The sequence below is a fragment of the Strix aluco genome, chromosome 3 (genome assembly GCF_031877795.1).
Source record: "Strix aluco isolate bStrAlu1 chromosome 3, bStrAlu1.hap1, whole genome shotgun sequence".
NCBI lineage: Eukaryota > Metazoa > Chordata > Aves > Strigiformes > Strigidae > Strix > Strix aluco.
The window spans coordinates 67,473,299-67,487,575 of NC_133933.1; the positions used below are offsets into that span (position 1 = coordinate 67,473,299).

Consider the following 14,277-nt stretch of genomic DNA (forward strand, 5'->3'; position numbering starts at 1 on the left):
ATGTGTAAGAGTTGAAGCTTAAAGAAAAGCATTTAGTATCCCAAGGTTCATGATAAGCTTGCAAAACTGGCAACAGTGGAAATAAATAAATGTAACCTAGGGGGTTGCAGGAATGAATGCAAAGGGAAAAGGCTCCCCTCATACGGGGAAAGTGAGGGTCATGGAAGTTGAAGGAAGAGGCAGTTAGCATGGAGACTTTTCTGAAAGTTTAAAAGAACAAAAGAAGTGAGAGGAGGGAAAACACACTGGAGCAGAGGAAGATTTAGACGAGGAGATTTAGACAGATGCGTGAGAGTTGTGGGGAAAAAGGGTATGAAGCAAGAACAGCGCCCATTCTTCACCATGCTCACAAGACAAGGGCTCCAAGGACAGTCCCGACTGATGAAATATCCCAGCATCCCCAATGATGTATCTACATTGCTCTGTCCGTTTTTGCTGACTGCCATTTATGTGCACCATGCCATAATTTGGTAAGCAAATTCCTCGTGTTATTACTGTTCCATGACCAGCTGCATCCCTACACAATGGCCACCGGCCTCTATTTACATGCCCCTTTGTACTTAAATGTTGCTTTAAATGTTCAGTGTAAACGCTTTCTAAAGATTAGCAGCTGACTGCCTCATAATAAAATATCTCCCTCTGTTGAATGTAAAGGCTACTTCTGAGTGTCTACAGTGATATACTTAGTCTAACATTTTAGGACAGATTTTAGAAACAAGTTTTTTATGTCACTTTAATCATTTATACTGCTCTTAAGAGTTTTGGTCTAAAGCTTACAGAAATTACATTAGTTTATGTACTTTCAATGTCTCATTTGGATTTTTGTATCTGCAAATTTCTTTACATCCTTTTTCTTTTTTACAGCCATAATTGAATCTTACTGGACTTTACTCCTGCAAACTTCTTTGTCCTGCTTATCAGTGGCGAGTTTACATCTCTCCCTCTGTAGTTCTGTAGTTAACCAAGAGGGCCTTAAAGTATGGATGAAATTTATCATCCATTTTAAACCCAGTATCTGCAGCGATGTATTTTAGTCCATTCTATCAATTCCATCAGCACTATCATAGACAAAATTCAAAATGCAGATTAGCCTAGAATAATTTTCTCCCTCTACTGGATGCTGATGGCCATAATACATAAAAAATATAATTTTGACAGTTATGTTAAATGCACATATGTTTTAAATTTCATCTCTAAAATCAGGATACACTGGAACTACCTTTTTTAGTCTTGGATCTTGGTTACACTAGTTTGCGTGGCTAAATCAAGCCTGTGGCATCTGTCATATGCTGTTTGTCACTCATCAAAAATTGCATTTATATTTGCAACTAATAAAGTTGGCAAAGTCTTGGATGTTATATTATAATTATGGTTAAACCTAGAGACCAGTGATGTATAGCTGTAAAAACATATAATGGAGAGGGTCGTTATTTCAACAAATTTACAGCTAACTGCTTGTTACAAGTTCTTGTCGTTAAAAAAAACCAGAACCGGAACAGGGCAATACTGAATCGTGATTATATGCAAACCATCTGGTGCTAAAGATGTTAATTTCACAGCCCTTGAGAAACAAGTGAACAAGGTAAGTGTACTTCTGATAACAAATGGCGTTTTATCTTGGTTTTTAAAGAATCCTTAGAATCAAACATTCTAATCAAACAATCCTAATCAAACATTAAAACACAAGAGCTCTTAAATGTCTGATCCCTCACTTCAGAGAGCTAACAGATTAAAAGATATGCTTTTACTTTATAAAAACGTGGGCAATTTGTGTTTGTTCTTTCAGATTCAACAGCATTTTGATTTTTTTTTTTTTTTTTTTTTTGCCAGTTTAGGGCCCAACCTCGCTCCCAGCCAAATCAACAGCAAAACTAACTTGAATTTGGAATAGACTCGGTGCTAATAATGAAGCAAGCCTCACAAGTCAGTAATGCTAAGTGGAATAGCATGCTTCTTCCGTCTCCTTTCAGTCTGAGACTTCCTTCTGCATTTGACAAACACGGGCTGTTCTCGAGAACAACAGAGACATATTGTTCTTGCTTCCTGTAAGGTGATGCAACTGCAATGCTGAATGGATTAACACTGATTCTGCATTTTGTGGAAGACGACATTTTTTGGAAAAACACTGATTGCTGTGGAGACTGTAGCAAGAAACAATAACCTACTGTATCTGGCAGATTAGCAAATATTAACTTCTCCCTGTAAATTAGTCTTTAGTTTGCTCATCATCTTCTCACCCCATTTACCCATTTCTTATCAGCAGAAGCAAATGCCAGGCATATCTCATCGAAAAAGGGGACTGCTTAACGCAAAAGCAAACAGACCTACTGAAGGTACTGTAGTGACTAATTTTTCTAATTATTCCAGAATTGATCCTCTGTCTATAGAAGTAATGGAAAACAATGGTAGAGGAGCAGGCTTCATGCCAAGAAGTTGATTAGTCTTAGCAAGATCAGTTTTAACAGAATGGACCTATTGATATAACATATAAACATAACTATAAATACATAGAGTACTATTTTTCCTTCTTTTCTCCTGCACCTATTTAATAAAAACCCCTAATTAAAAAAAAATCGGATAAATCATCCAATTTCACAGTATCTCTGTTCAAAAACAGACTGCAGAAGTCTCAACGGCATTTTCTTTTCAAAGCAATTTTGAATTTCTCAGAGGCTCACTCTTGGCCTGCAGACAATGTGAAATTCTGGGGTGTTCTTCCTTCATATTCTGTATTATTTCAAATGTCGAAGGATCTTTTCCTCTTCCTTGACTGGGTGGCCTACCATACATACAAAGTTAGCACAGCTTTTGGCTGTATCATATATTAACTAACATATGTATTAGTTATTCCAAGTAGTTTCCTTTTCCATGAAGAAATAGTTTTGCTAATTATCAAGCATTTGAGTGTTCTTGATGGGTAAATACAACAAACCGACACATTTAATCAACAAACAGGGGTAGTTCTCCCATTTCCAGGCACAGCGCTTGAACAGCATGAGGCTGATACCGCTGAAAGCTGCCACAAAACCTTCAGTGAACTTGAAGCCCTTTGGGAACACTGAGGGAGGGAAGTTTAGGTGGAAATACGAGCAGAAGACAAGGGCTAATGATTACTAAATCCTGACGCTGCTCTCAACTCGGTGCAGACACCCAGAGCACTTACTCCTGACGAGCTAGTTAGGACACGCGTATCGTTTAAAAAAAAATTTTAAAAAGTCAGTAAATGGTAGGAATCCCATTAAGAGGACCGGGTTTAACGCCGAGCCGTGACATACGGCCCAGCTTCGTGCAACGGCAGCCTCATCCAGATGAAGCAAAAGCCTGTTTGAAGACTCGTTGGGCGAGGGGGGAGGCGCAGCCTGACCCCACCGGCCTGAAGCGCGGCCGTGGGCTCGTTTTACGGGGGGGGAGGGGGGGGGGGGGGGGGGGGGGGGGGGAGAATGATAGTAAAAAACCGCTTGGCGAGAGCTCCGGCTCCTCCCAGGGCGCCAGGCTGAAAAGCCCCGTGGGGAAGCGGCGTGGCTCACCTCGCCGAGAGCTCCCGCCCGGGACGCGGGGAGGCCCGGAGCGCTGCGGGGGGCGGGGTGCGTGTGTGTGTTATTTCTGCCCGGAGGCGGGGCCGGGGGGAGGCGCCCGGTGCCGGGGCCGCCTCAGCCCGCGGCTCCGCAGCTGTCGCTCGGCTACAGCCGGGGCGCCCGAGAGCGATCCCACAAGTGGTTCCTGCCCACGGCCGAGCAACTTCGTCCGGGAGGAGCGAGGTCCCGGGGGCGGCGGGGGAAGGAGACCGGGCTGCCGGCGGTGGGCGCGCCGGGTAACCCCCGCGGGTGCGGGGGAGAAGGGAGCGGCGCGTCATGGTGCCGGCGGCAGACACCGAAGGAGGCTGCGCTCGTCTGCCCGCCTCCGGCAGCCCTCGCTAGCGCCCGAGGGGGAGCCCCCTGCTTCAGCCCAGCCGCCTCTCCTCCCCTCCCGCAGCTCGGCGGGGCCGCTCCGGGCCGGGCCGGGCGGTATGGCAGCCGCCTGACCCCGGCCAGCGCACCAGAGCCTGGGGCGCGCCGCGGCGGCGGCCGCTCCTCCGCCGGGATGAGCGACAGCAGCGAGGGGATCATCAGCCTGGCGGTGCCCGGGCCTGCCGGCGGCGGCCCCCCTGGCGAGGAGCCGCCGGGCAGGCGGGCGCAAGGGGCCGAGGCGGGCGCCCGCAGCCTCCTGCCCGACTTGGCCGCGCCGCCGCCCGGCACCCTCTGGGCTGAGGACGGCGCCGCCGCCTGCCCGGGCATCGCGGCGCGGGCCAAGGGTGGCGGCCGGCGAACCGCCGTCACCTACGTGATCAACGAGGCGAGCCAGGGGCCGGTGCTGGCGGCGGAGAGCGGCGCCTTGCAGAGCCTGCGGGAGGCCTGCGAGGTGGTGGGGGCCGCGCTGGAGACCCTGCACTTCGGCAAGCTGGACTTCGGCGAGACGGCGGTGCTGGACCGCTTCTACAACGCAGGTGAGAGCGACCTGCCGGGGCGGGAGCCGCTCGGCTCCGCTCGGGCTTGCCGGCCCCTGCCTGGCCCGGGAGCAGGCGCGGCCCGCCCGCCGCTGCGGGGTCGGCTCCGGCCGCGGAGCCCCGCGGGGGCCGAGCCCCGGTGGGACCCCTGGGGCGGCCGCGGCGCTTACGCGGAGAGACAGAGGCAGAAGCGCGGCAGAGCCTGGTTTTGCCCCCCCCCCCCCCCCCCCCCCCCGCCCTTCCCCCCCCCGATCTTCCCCCCCCCCCCCCCCCCCCGATGTGTTTTGGAGCAGAAACTCCGCGGCGAGCGCGCTGGGAATCGGCGCTGCGACTTCCAGCCGTGGGTTGACCGCGGCCGGGCTGTTTGTTTTCTCGCCGTCTCCCAACAGAGTGCGGGGACGCGAGTTTTTCCTGACGCGCTGAGCTCTGGCTGAAACGGGCGGGAGCTGCGAGGCCGAGGGAGCTTTGAAAAGCAGCTTGGGCACCCGCCGTGCAGCTCGACAGTTTCTTTGTGCTGACACGGTGTCTGGGATGCGCCGACTGTTCGTGCTGGGAAGTTTGTGCTTCTGGTACTGGTTGCATCAAACACTGATGATGGATGGGCTTGAACAAAGAGCTCCCGCACCCATCCGGTTACTTGGCGAGGATACCCTGTTCTGCATCCTCTCACCCCAGTTTGCCAGCTTTCCTAGTGATAAAACTGGAACACCTTCACTTGAAGGTATGGTGACCCGTGGTTGTGTGTTTTGATGTACTTGACTCTATTTTTAAAAATAATAACAAAAAAATTCTACCTTTTTAAAATTTTATTGACAGATATGTAGCGTGAATGTAGAATAAAAAAAGCCCACTTACTAGATTTGTAAAGACTTCATACAGCTAAAAGTATAGTACTGAATTAGTGTGGTTTTGCCCTAAAAAATCAGAACCAGGAAATTGACCTACAGTTTTAAGCTTATTGTGTAGTATGGGTTTTGTGTGTCTGAAATACATGCAAAAAATAATCATATAAAAGTTTGGCTGATATTGTAGTTTCTCCCTCCCCTGGGGAGGGATGAAGAGAAAGAAAAAAAACCCAAACACCAAAACCAACCAAAAAAAAGAAAACCCCCAAAACCGGTGGTGGTATTGTAGTCAGTTTCCACAAGACTCTCTCCAGCATGGACGCGCATATGTGTGTCATCTCTTTGAAACTCCGCAAGCTTTGCTTCATGGACCGGTGCTTTCATTTGAGTGAGGTGGGTGACTCCGCAGTGTGCAGTGGCAGCTTACTCCTTGTACCTCTCACAGAGCTGTGCCGCCAGAAGTCAGAGGAGCTGTCCTCGCAGGTGGAAATAGGAAGGCCATAGAGCTTCATTCTAGGTCCTATACTCTCCACATACAGATAAGAGAGACTTCAGATTTCAAGCACCCTGACACCTCTTGGTTCCAGGGCAGGTGAAACCTGAGAGTCCTGTTTGGTTCTGTTGTGGAAGCTGTTGTGTAGTGAGGCTCACGGAATTGAATTATCCTTGATGTTTTTACGTTGGTTAGTTTTTAGACTCTGAGCTGTGTAATAGGCAGGGTCTTGGTAGTTCACGGAGGCTTTTCTTGTAATGGGAGACTTGACTTGAAGTGGGCCCCTTTTAATTCTGGCAGTAGGCGTCTGGCATATAGTGCTACATAACTGCACACTTATGTAATATAATTTGCTTATTTCAGCGGCTTTTGAGCAAACCGTGTAAATGTGAAAGCATTACTTTTTCTTTCAGTACTGTTTGGCCGTGGGAATTTAATCAAAGTATTGTAAAACAGGCAAAATACTTTGCCATTCTGCTTTAGTAGCAAAGCCCATAAACGTCTTAAGAACTGGGAGAGGTCATCACATCCAGCTCCTGGACTGATGAGAGCTGGACGTAGCAGTTTGTCTGCTCCACATATACTCTGTACTGTCTGAGCTGATGAGTCATAAACCAGCTGCGATCCCAAAACTGTTGCACTGCTGACTCTAAGGCTGGATTTAGGTCTAGATGGATCGGTGAGGTTTTCATACTTATTTCGTTATTCCTGTTGCATTTTATTCTCTTGATATATATTTTCAAGAACTAGTTGTTCTCCAGAAACTTTAAACTGGTGAAAAAATGTCTCTCAGGTTAGGAACTGAACAGCATTAAAGAGTAGAAGCTGTGGAAGCTGAAGAATGCAAATGGGGAGCAGGGTAGGGAACAAAACCAAGAACAGTCATGGAGGGTGTAACTATTGCACAGATATTTTTTTTTTTTTTAACTGCTTTGACAGGGTGGTGGGGCGGAGCATTTGTAGGTGACCTAAACTTCCCTATTCCTCTTTTTGTCCTCTTTCTTGCTGTGTGCTTTCAGTGATCAAAGATGGTATTGGTAATATTGATAAAGAATGTCTGCACACTATGTTATTTTAAAAAAATGTATGAAAATAGTACAGCATGACTAAATGTCAGATAAGAGTTTAGCAGTAAAAGTACTTTCAAATTAAGTAATAGTTAATTGGTTTTATTCAAGGTATCAAGTCTTACTGGACTCATTGTAAAGGCCAGCTACGTTACAAGAGTAGGGAATGATGTGATTTCATGAAAGTTTGGAAGATCAAGCTTATAACTGAAAGAAATAATACAATAAACCTCTCAACTTTTGTAATGCTTACAAATCAGCTGTGATTGGGGAGGGAGGTCTACAGTATAACATATCTGTCCATCATCAAGCCTTCCCTTTTTAGTATTTTGCTTCTGCTTTGTATAACATAGTCTGAACTCTTGGTGATCTCTGATGAAGGTTCACTTTATGCCTTTCACAGCTTCAAAGAGAACTTCAAGGAGTGTTAAATGAAGTCTAATCTCAGATGTAAATACTCATCATCCGCTCTAAATGTAGATTAGCCTACTAATAATCTTCTTCTGCCAGCTTCAGTCAGCTGATGGTCTTTAAATGCTGAGACATAATTAGCAGTGCATATGATTAGTGAGTAGGTCTCAGTATGTGTAACTGAACCATTCAAGCACCAAGTATTAAGAATCTTATTCTAGCATTTCTGCTTGCATGGTTTCAATTCTGCTTGGTTTCAGGAAAAAAAAAATTGCTTCTTGAGAAGCAAGTGTCAAATCAGCCCTATAAAACTGTTGGAAAAGTGTCCGACAAAAATATTTATTACATTTTCCTCCACTAAAAGAGATAGTAAGGTGAGGAAAGGAAAGTAGTTCAATTTCTTGTGAAACTTGATGTATCTGGGTTTGATCAGCTGTGTCAAGGGCTTTTTTCCTTCATGAAGAGGATACTTAGAGGTTTTTCTTTTTTCTTTCCTCCAGTTATATTAAGCTGCTGCAGGTGTATTGCAGGTCTCTTAAATTCATCTTAATTTCTAAACAGTTCAGGAATGTTTAAAGAGTCAGGCAATTAAAGACACGCCAGGGAAACCTTTCTACAGTGCAGTAGGTAGTAATGGTGTTTTAAAAGTTACTATAACCATTGATACTTGTAATTGTATTTTCTCCACATTATAATGACCAGATCTGCATATCTTGTTGATTTATTTTTTTAATTGCTCAGTTCCTTTTGGAAACTGAGCCATAAATGAGCATAGAGTACTTAGAGTTTGTTTGAATTAGGTAAGCATTCTTTTTTTTTGTTTCCCATCTCTTTTAGGCAATTGAAATTAGGATGATTTACTTTGTTTGCAGACCTTTACACAGTCATTTTGTATTACACAAATGCATCAAGGACTAGCTGAACATAGTGTTTTAGAAAAAGAAAAAAGGTAAAAGTACAGTAAAAGGGAAAAATAGCATGAATCGGTAATCTGGGTCAGCTCTTCAAGGGAGGGACATGCTCTAAATCAAGGTAATCACACAAGCTTTTAGAATTAGGCAGGATTTTGTTGATTAAAGAAATGTCTCATTTGACTTGTAATCTGGCATTTACTTTTTAAATTGTGTTGATTTTAAAGGGCAGGGTAAGTTAGGGGTGAGTGTTCGGTTGACTAGCAAGACAAGTAGAGCACAAGTGTCAAAACCAGGATAACAAATAGAGTTTTTCAAGAATGACCTATAGAGTACAGTATTGTAAAGGTGAAAGCTGTGCTCTTTCTTCTTGGAGTTAGTAATCTCATGTTTTAGGGGAGATATACCTTAAGGAGTTAGAGAGAAACCCCATTGGAAATTTGTCTTACTCTGGAGTACCTTGCACCCTCTTTTTCAGAAACCTGTGTTGACTTACAGTGCATGGGTAGAGGGCTTCTTTGTTTAGTATTTTCAGGTGTGTGTTCCTCCTGCTTGTCTGCCTTGCAAGATTAAGCTACAGAACACTTTCACTTTGTGAAGATGTAAAATTACTTTTTTTTTGAAGAATGGTAATTTGTCAGAAGCACAGTATCAAGCATTCTGACTTTCGTGTACGATCTCAGAGGGACTGATGGAAGATAATAAAGATCACAGAATTGGTGACTGAGGAGGATCTGGGTTTTCTAATCTGTAGAGTCACTTGTTTTAGGATAGTTCTCAAGCTAAACAGCTTGACTGATGTGCTTGTCTTACAAATATCTCCTTGTAACTTTAATGTTCTATTATATTGGGGAATTACCTTTTCTTCAATTTCTTATGCTCAGGTTTCATGAATCAGTGGCCCTTATGTTAATATTTTGTGCTAACACTGTTGTTTGAGGCTATTGAGATAATTCCCCAGAACAGCAATGACTGACTTAGAGTTCATCAAATAAGACATAATAAAATAGGTTTAGTCTCTTAACCTTTGTTTCTGGAATTTGGCATTGTTGCATTCAGAATTCACGCAGGCTTGGGCTAGAAATTGTCAGTGTCAGTTTACTGGACTTACAAACATCTTGTGCAATGTGCTTGGGGAGAATCTTGGCATACAAACTGACAAAATCTTCAGAGAGCTGGTGCAGTCACCTGTGTGAAAGTGAACTTTGCTTGGAAGATAGTCTACAACCGAAATTGTTCTACAGACTTTACAGAACATTTGTGGGTTGTGTATTTATAAACATTTACAGGCACACAGAAATGCAGCAAAGTAGTACCAGGGCTCAACTGTATTCTTGCAGTTTATTCCTATTTTTCTTGAAATCATCTAAATTCTATGATGCTAAATTGTGTTTTGAAGTGATTTATGCCATTATATAGTTTCCTGGAAGTTCTGTGGTTGTGACACACTAATGCAAACTCTTCTCTTAAACCCAAAAGAGCTGTTGTTCTTTTCAGAACTGATGTTCTTGATTGTAGCAGCTGATGTAAATGTTGTCTGTGGTAAAACGCAGCATGATTCCTACCATGTTAGCTGTTTGTAGAAGCAAAAAAACACTATCAGAGAGAAACTGCAAGCTTTATTCTACTCTACATTGTCTCTCAGAATGATTAGGTGTTTTTCACCACCTTTTTCTCTGTACTTCCTGATTATTTTTTTTTTTCATTTCACTAACAGACACATCAGACACTTGAAATACTGTACTTGCTTTCTGTGATTATGCAGCACTTGCATCCATCACTTATTTTATTTTTTTGACACCTTCATTCCCCCAGGTGCTGCTGAAACACCACTACTGTTTCAGTAGCATCATCACTGGAGAACCCCTGCTCCAAATGATAGCTTTCATTAATACAACAGAAGAAATTATCCTGTGCATTATTCTTGTCCAATTTCGGAGCCAAGGGCAACTACTAAAAAAAAAAGTTTAGTTCCACTGTCAGTGGAACTCATGTTGAAAGAGCTTTGCATTTCAGCAGCGCTATGTTGCAAGTGATGAGTTGGAGTAAGAAATGCCAAGTAATTTAATAATGCAGATGGTGTGCAGAATAGCGTTGATGATTACAGACACACTCTCAAGATACCTCACATCCCTGGCATGTCTATTGTGAATACAGAATCTTTGTGTCTGAACGCGTAGTGTATATTGTAACATTTAAATGGGGTGGGTTATAAAGCTCCTTTTGACTCTGGGTGTTGATTCTGGATTCTATTAGAAGGCAGCATTAGAAAACAAACAAATGCATGGCACATCTCCAGCATAAACCAGTATTTCATTCTGAAGCACCTGAATGTGACCTGCATCTACAACAAAAATGAGGAGGAGGAGTCTGGGAAAAAAAAAAACTAATCCTGATACAAAGTTTCTTTTGTGTGTTCATAGTTAGTGCTAATGGAGAACTTCTTCAGAAGAACTTTATGAAGAAATTGTGAATATGTTATTTCAAATCCCATAAATACTTCCATTGCTGGACCAGCTGTAAACTTTATAACCAGATTCCAAGAGTGGTACTGTATGCATAACTTCCATCAGGCTGTCAGTAGGTGACTAGAAGACTAGTATCGATTTCTGTATGAAGTAGGAGGAGCACAGCAGATAAACCCACTCCATACATGCCCTCCGTGTATGTGGGCTGTGAGACCTGGGTTATCTTTCAGACTTCTTAGTCACTGGCCTGTCATAGCAGTTTGTGGCTCTGCTGTGCAGCAAGAGCTTCGTTGGGCCTCTCCCCCAACTGAGAGGCTTGTATAGCATGGATGCCCTGGACACATGATACTAAGTGTGAATTTCCAGCCATTTCTATAATGTAAATAATATTAAGGATATGCTCTTGCAGTGCTTATTTACTAAATCTCCCACTGATATCAGTGAGACACCTGGATAGACAGTCCACATCCAGGCTTTTGTTGGATTGTTAGAAGTTACAGGCCTTTGAAATGTTCCCTTCTCTGTTAAGTGCATCAGGGTGTTAAAGCTAGTTTTCAAATACTATATTTGAAGTGGCAGGAGAAACACAGGTTATAAAAATTATTAGGGTCTCTTAAAATACAGTAAGGATGTGAGACATCCATATGATCAGACATCTTGAAAGTGTATTCTCCAGTGGAGAAATGAATGGAGCTAGATATATGCTTTTTGACAGTAATGCAGAAGAAAGCCTGTGACTGATTTTTCTGCAGTTTGCATTTCTATAGCTCTGAACAGGATGTGTCATACAGAAATGACTCCTGAATTTACCGCAGCCATGATAAGAATTTGACTTCTCTTTTTAGTCGCTTTCTAAAGTAAAGAAGCAAAATACAAAAAGCTGTAAATGTAGCACTAGACAACAGAATGGAACAAATTGTGTTAAAGCCTAAAGTGGAAAATAGAAAAGGTCTTAATACTATCATTTAGCACCATTATCCTCAGTAAACTTTCCAATCTGTTATGGTCTTAAATAAAATTAAGATAAGCAAGTGAAAGTTTCAGTTTTATAACAGTGCATTTTCTTTTGTTTCAGTAGAGAAAAGCTGAGTTTTAAGTGTATTCTGTAGTGCTAGTCATATAAAACTTGTTCCTGTTTTTCCCCAGCCCTTTGGAACAGTCAGTATTTAGAACTGCTGTATTTGCACACATAGGTTACTGCAAGTTGTATTTGTAAATTATACCCAAAGAAACAAAAAAACCTCAGTGGCTCAACAGATAGGGATTTTACACGTTTGTGGTTAGTAAAATGGCAGTTACTGCTGGGATTCCCATCTTTCTCCATAGGCTCCCTGCTTCAGATGGTCCACAGTAGTCTCCTGCCACTGATTTTTGTATGGCTTCTCCTGGGGGTTTATATTCAGCGATACAGACACACTCAGAAGTACAGCACTTGTTAGAATGAGATCGACATACGAAGCAGCCAGTGAAGTTGTCTTGTACAGCAGAAGGTGTGTGTGACAGATGACAGCAGAATCTGTTTTGACAATTGGGGAATTTTCTGGTAATCACTGATGGGTGGATTTCTGTAAGAAGTTTGTAATTGTTTGTATTCCAAGAGAAAATGAACCTCAGGCTGAGCTTGACACACAAGCACAGGCTGCTTCTTTTTAGTGTGTATTACTTTTTTCCTCTGAGACCAAATTTATTCCTTGACTAGAGCAGATATAATATTTCTTTCAGTTATGAAGAGCTGCTGATCAACTGCTAACAATGGCATGCCAGAGTTAAATCCCCTTCTAAATCATGTCTGCCTTTATTCATAACCTTTGGGATATGTTCAGTTGCAGCATGAGGCTTAAAGATTTCCCACAGACTGAGTCATTTGAAGTTAGTGGTAATCTGCACTCTTTCAAATCCCACAAGAAATGTATGTTTTGATTTAGGAACTAGATACCCTTGTAAAAATTTGGCTTTGCATTTCTCCCTTACTGTAATAAAGTAAATGAGTTGCTCTGGGACTTACTTATTGATGGCATCAGTGGCTGTCTCTTGCAGAGTACACTCTGGGTGAGTAAGCAGCTGGTGCTTTCGGTGGTGAAGACAGCTTTTCAGTGATGTCCTCACACAAGAGTTATCTGCAGCTCTTGCAGAGTTTTATCTGATCTTCTTCCCCTTTACACAATACCTGTGTGATACAGGTATAATGCTGCTTTCAGTACAATCTTTCTGGCTTACTAGGGACTATAGACTGAAACCTGCAGTCTCTGAAGTGTGAAGATGCAGGTGAAATAACGATCACAAGTTGGAAGCCCACCAGCACCTTCCCATGGTAGATTTGCGTGCCTCCAACAGAAGTGTGTTCTGCAGTGTGCAAGAGTGCCCAAGTCAGTCCTCTGACCATAGCACAGGAAGCCCTGGGTGTGAACGAGGAAGGCTCAGTGACATGCCAAGAGGAAAGGAGCACTTGTACTGCTGTGGGAGTTCACTTATGGTTCTGGAGTGGGGCCCCTCATGCTTGGGATAAATTTATCCAGTTATGTTGACATGGTAGCAAAGTGCTTCATTTAACTCCACTGTAGAGGCACCACCCGTAAGATTAAAAGCTCCTACTCCTTACAGTTACACACACTTCTAAAAGCATGACAGTACTGCTTTTTCTCTCTGGAAAAACATCTCTGAGGGGAAACATGCTAGATGTATCCCATAACTTTGTGTCTTATTGGTTTATTACTGCTTTTCAGTGCAGTATCTAAGATAAAGTTTCCTAGCTTTCCTCCAGGAACCTTATGGGTAATTCATATGAAAAGGATTGAATTTAATCTGAATGTATGTGTGCTGTCCACTGGTTCTGCTTCCATGTCCTGGCAATAACGTGGCATGCTGGCAAAAGCCAGGTTTTTTGGTTGTGTGCTGCATCCTGTCTTCACTTGCTCCTTGCAGCTCATGCCATCAGTGGAAGTGACGTGTGGCATCTGTGGAGAAGGGCAGAAGCTGTTTGCCTCCTGAATGTAATCTTGTCTTCCAGATCACAGTTGGAAATGAGAAGTTTTTGCCAGGCGGTTGGTGTGAAGAACTGGGAATCCTTCCAAGCCCACTTGGGAGCGGAATTTGGTCAGTTCTGAACACTGTCACCATTCCTGGGTCAAGTGCAATTGCAAAAGGCTTAGTGACACTGTCCCACTCACTTTCACTAGAAAAGAAGTGGTTGTTACCTGTGTAAATAAACTGAAGTCCTGTTTGTTTATGTTCTCTGTTTCCTTGAGGTCAGTTTCAATTTTTGTTTTCTGCAGAGCTGAACTCCACTGGTACTTCACATAATAATAAATATACTTCATATGATACTTTGAGTCCTTTAACATGTAGCTGCTTATGAGGGCTTTCAGTGATCTTGCAAATCCTGTAAACTGCTGTGCAGAAACTATTTTCCTTCCTTATGTTGACAAAACTTATTTCAGGAGGTAAACTTGCCTGATTAATTCGTTCAATATTTGTATATTTACATATCAAGACTGTTAAGCCAGGGCAACTCTACCTTCCACAACTTTTTAGTGAGTGTATGTTAATTAGGAGAGGAGCAGAACTTCTTAAAGATTTGTGTAATTTTTTACTTTGAGACT

The 14,277-nt window shown here is 43.2% G+C and overlaps 1 protein-coding gene across 1 annotated transcript in view; it reads left to right on the plus strand.

Annotated features, from left to right (window-relative positions):
- The first annotated feature begins 3,693 nt into the window (after nucleotides 1-3,693).
- The window catches only part of MAP3K5 (mitogen-activated protein kinase kinase kinase 5), a 109,673-nt gene continuing 99,089 nt past the window's right edge, over nucleotides 3,694-14,277 (plus strand). The window contains exon 1 of the mRNA XM_074818989.1: nucleotides 3,694-4,483. Within this exon, the coding sequence (XP_074675090.1) occupies nucleotides 4,081-4,483 (403 nt within the window). The 5' untranslated portion in view covers nucleotides 3,694-4,080. The remainder of the gene's footprint in view (nucleotides 4,484-14,277) is intronic.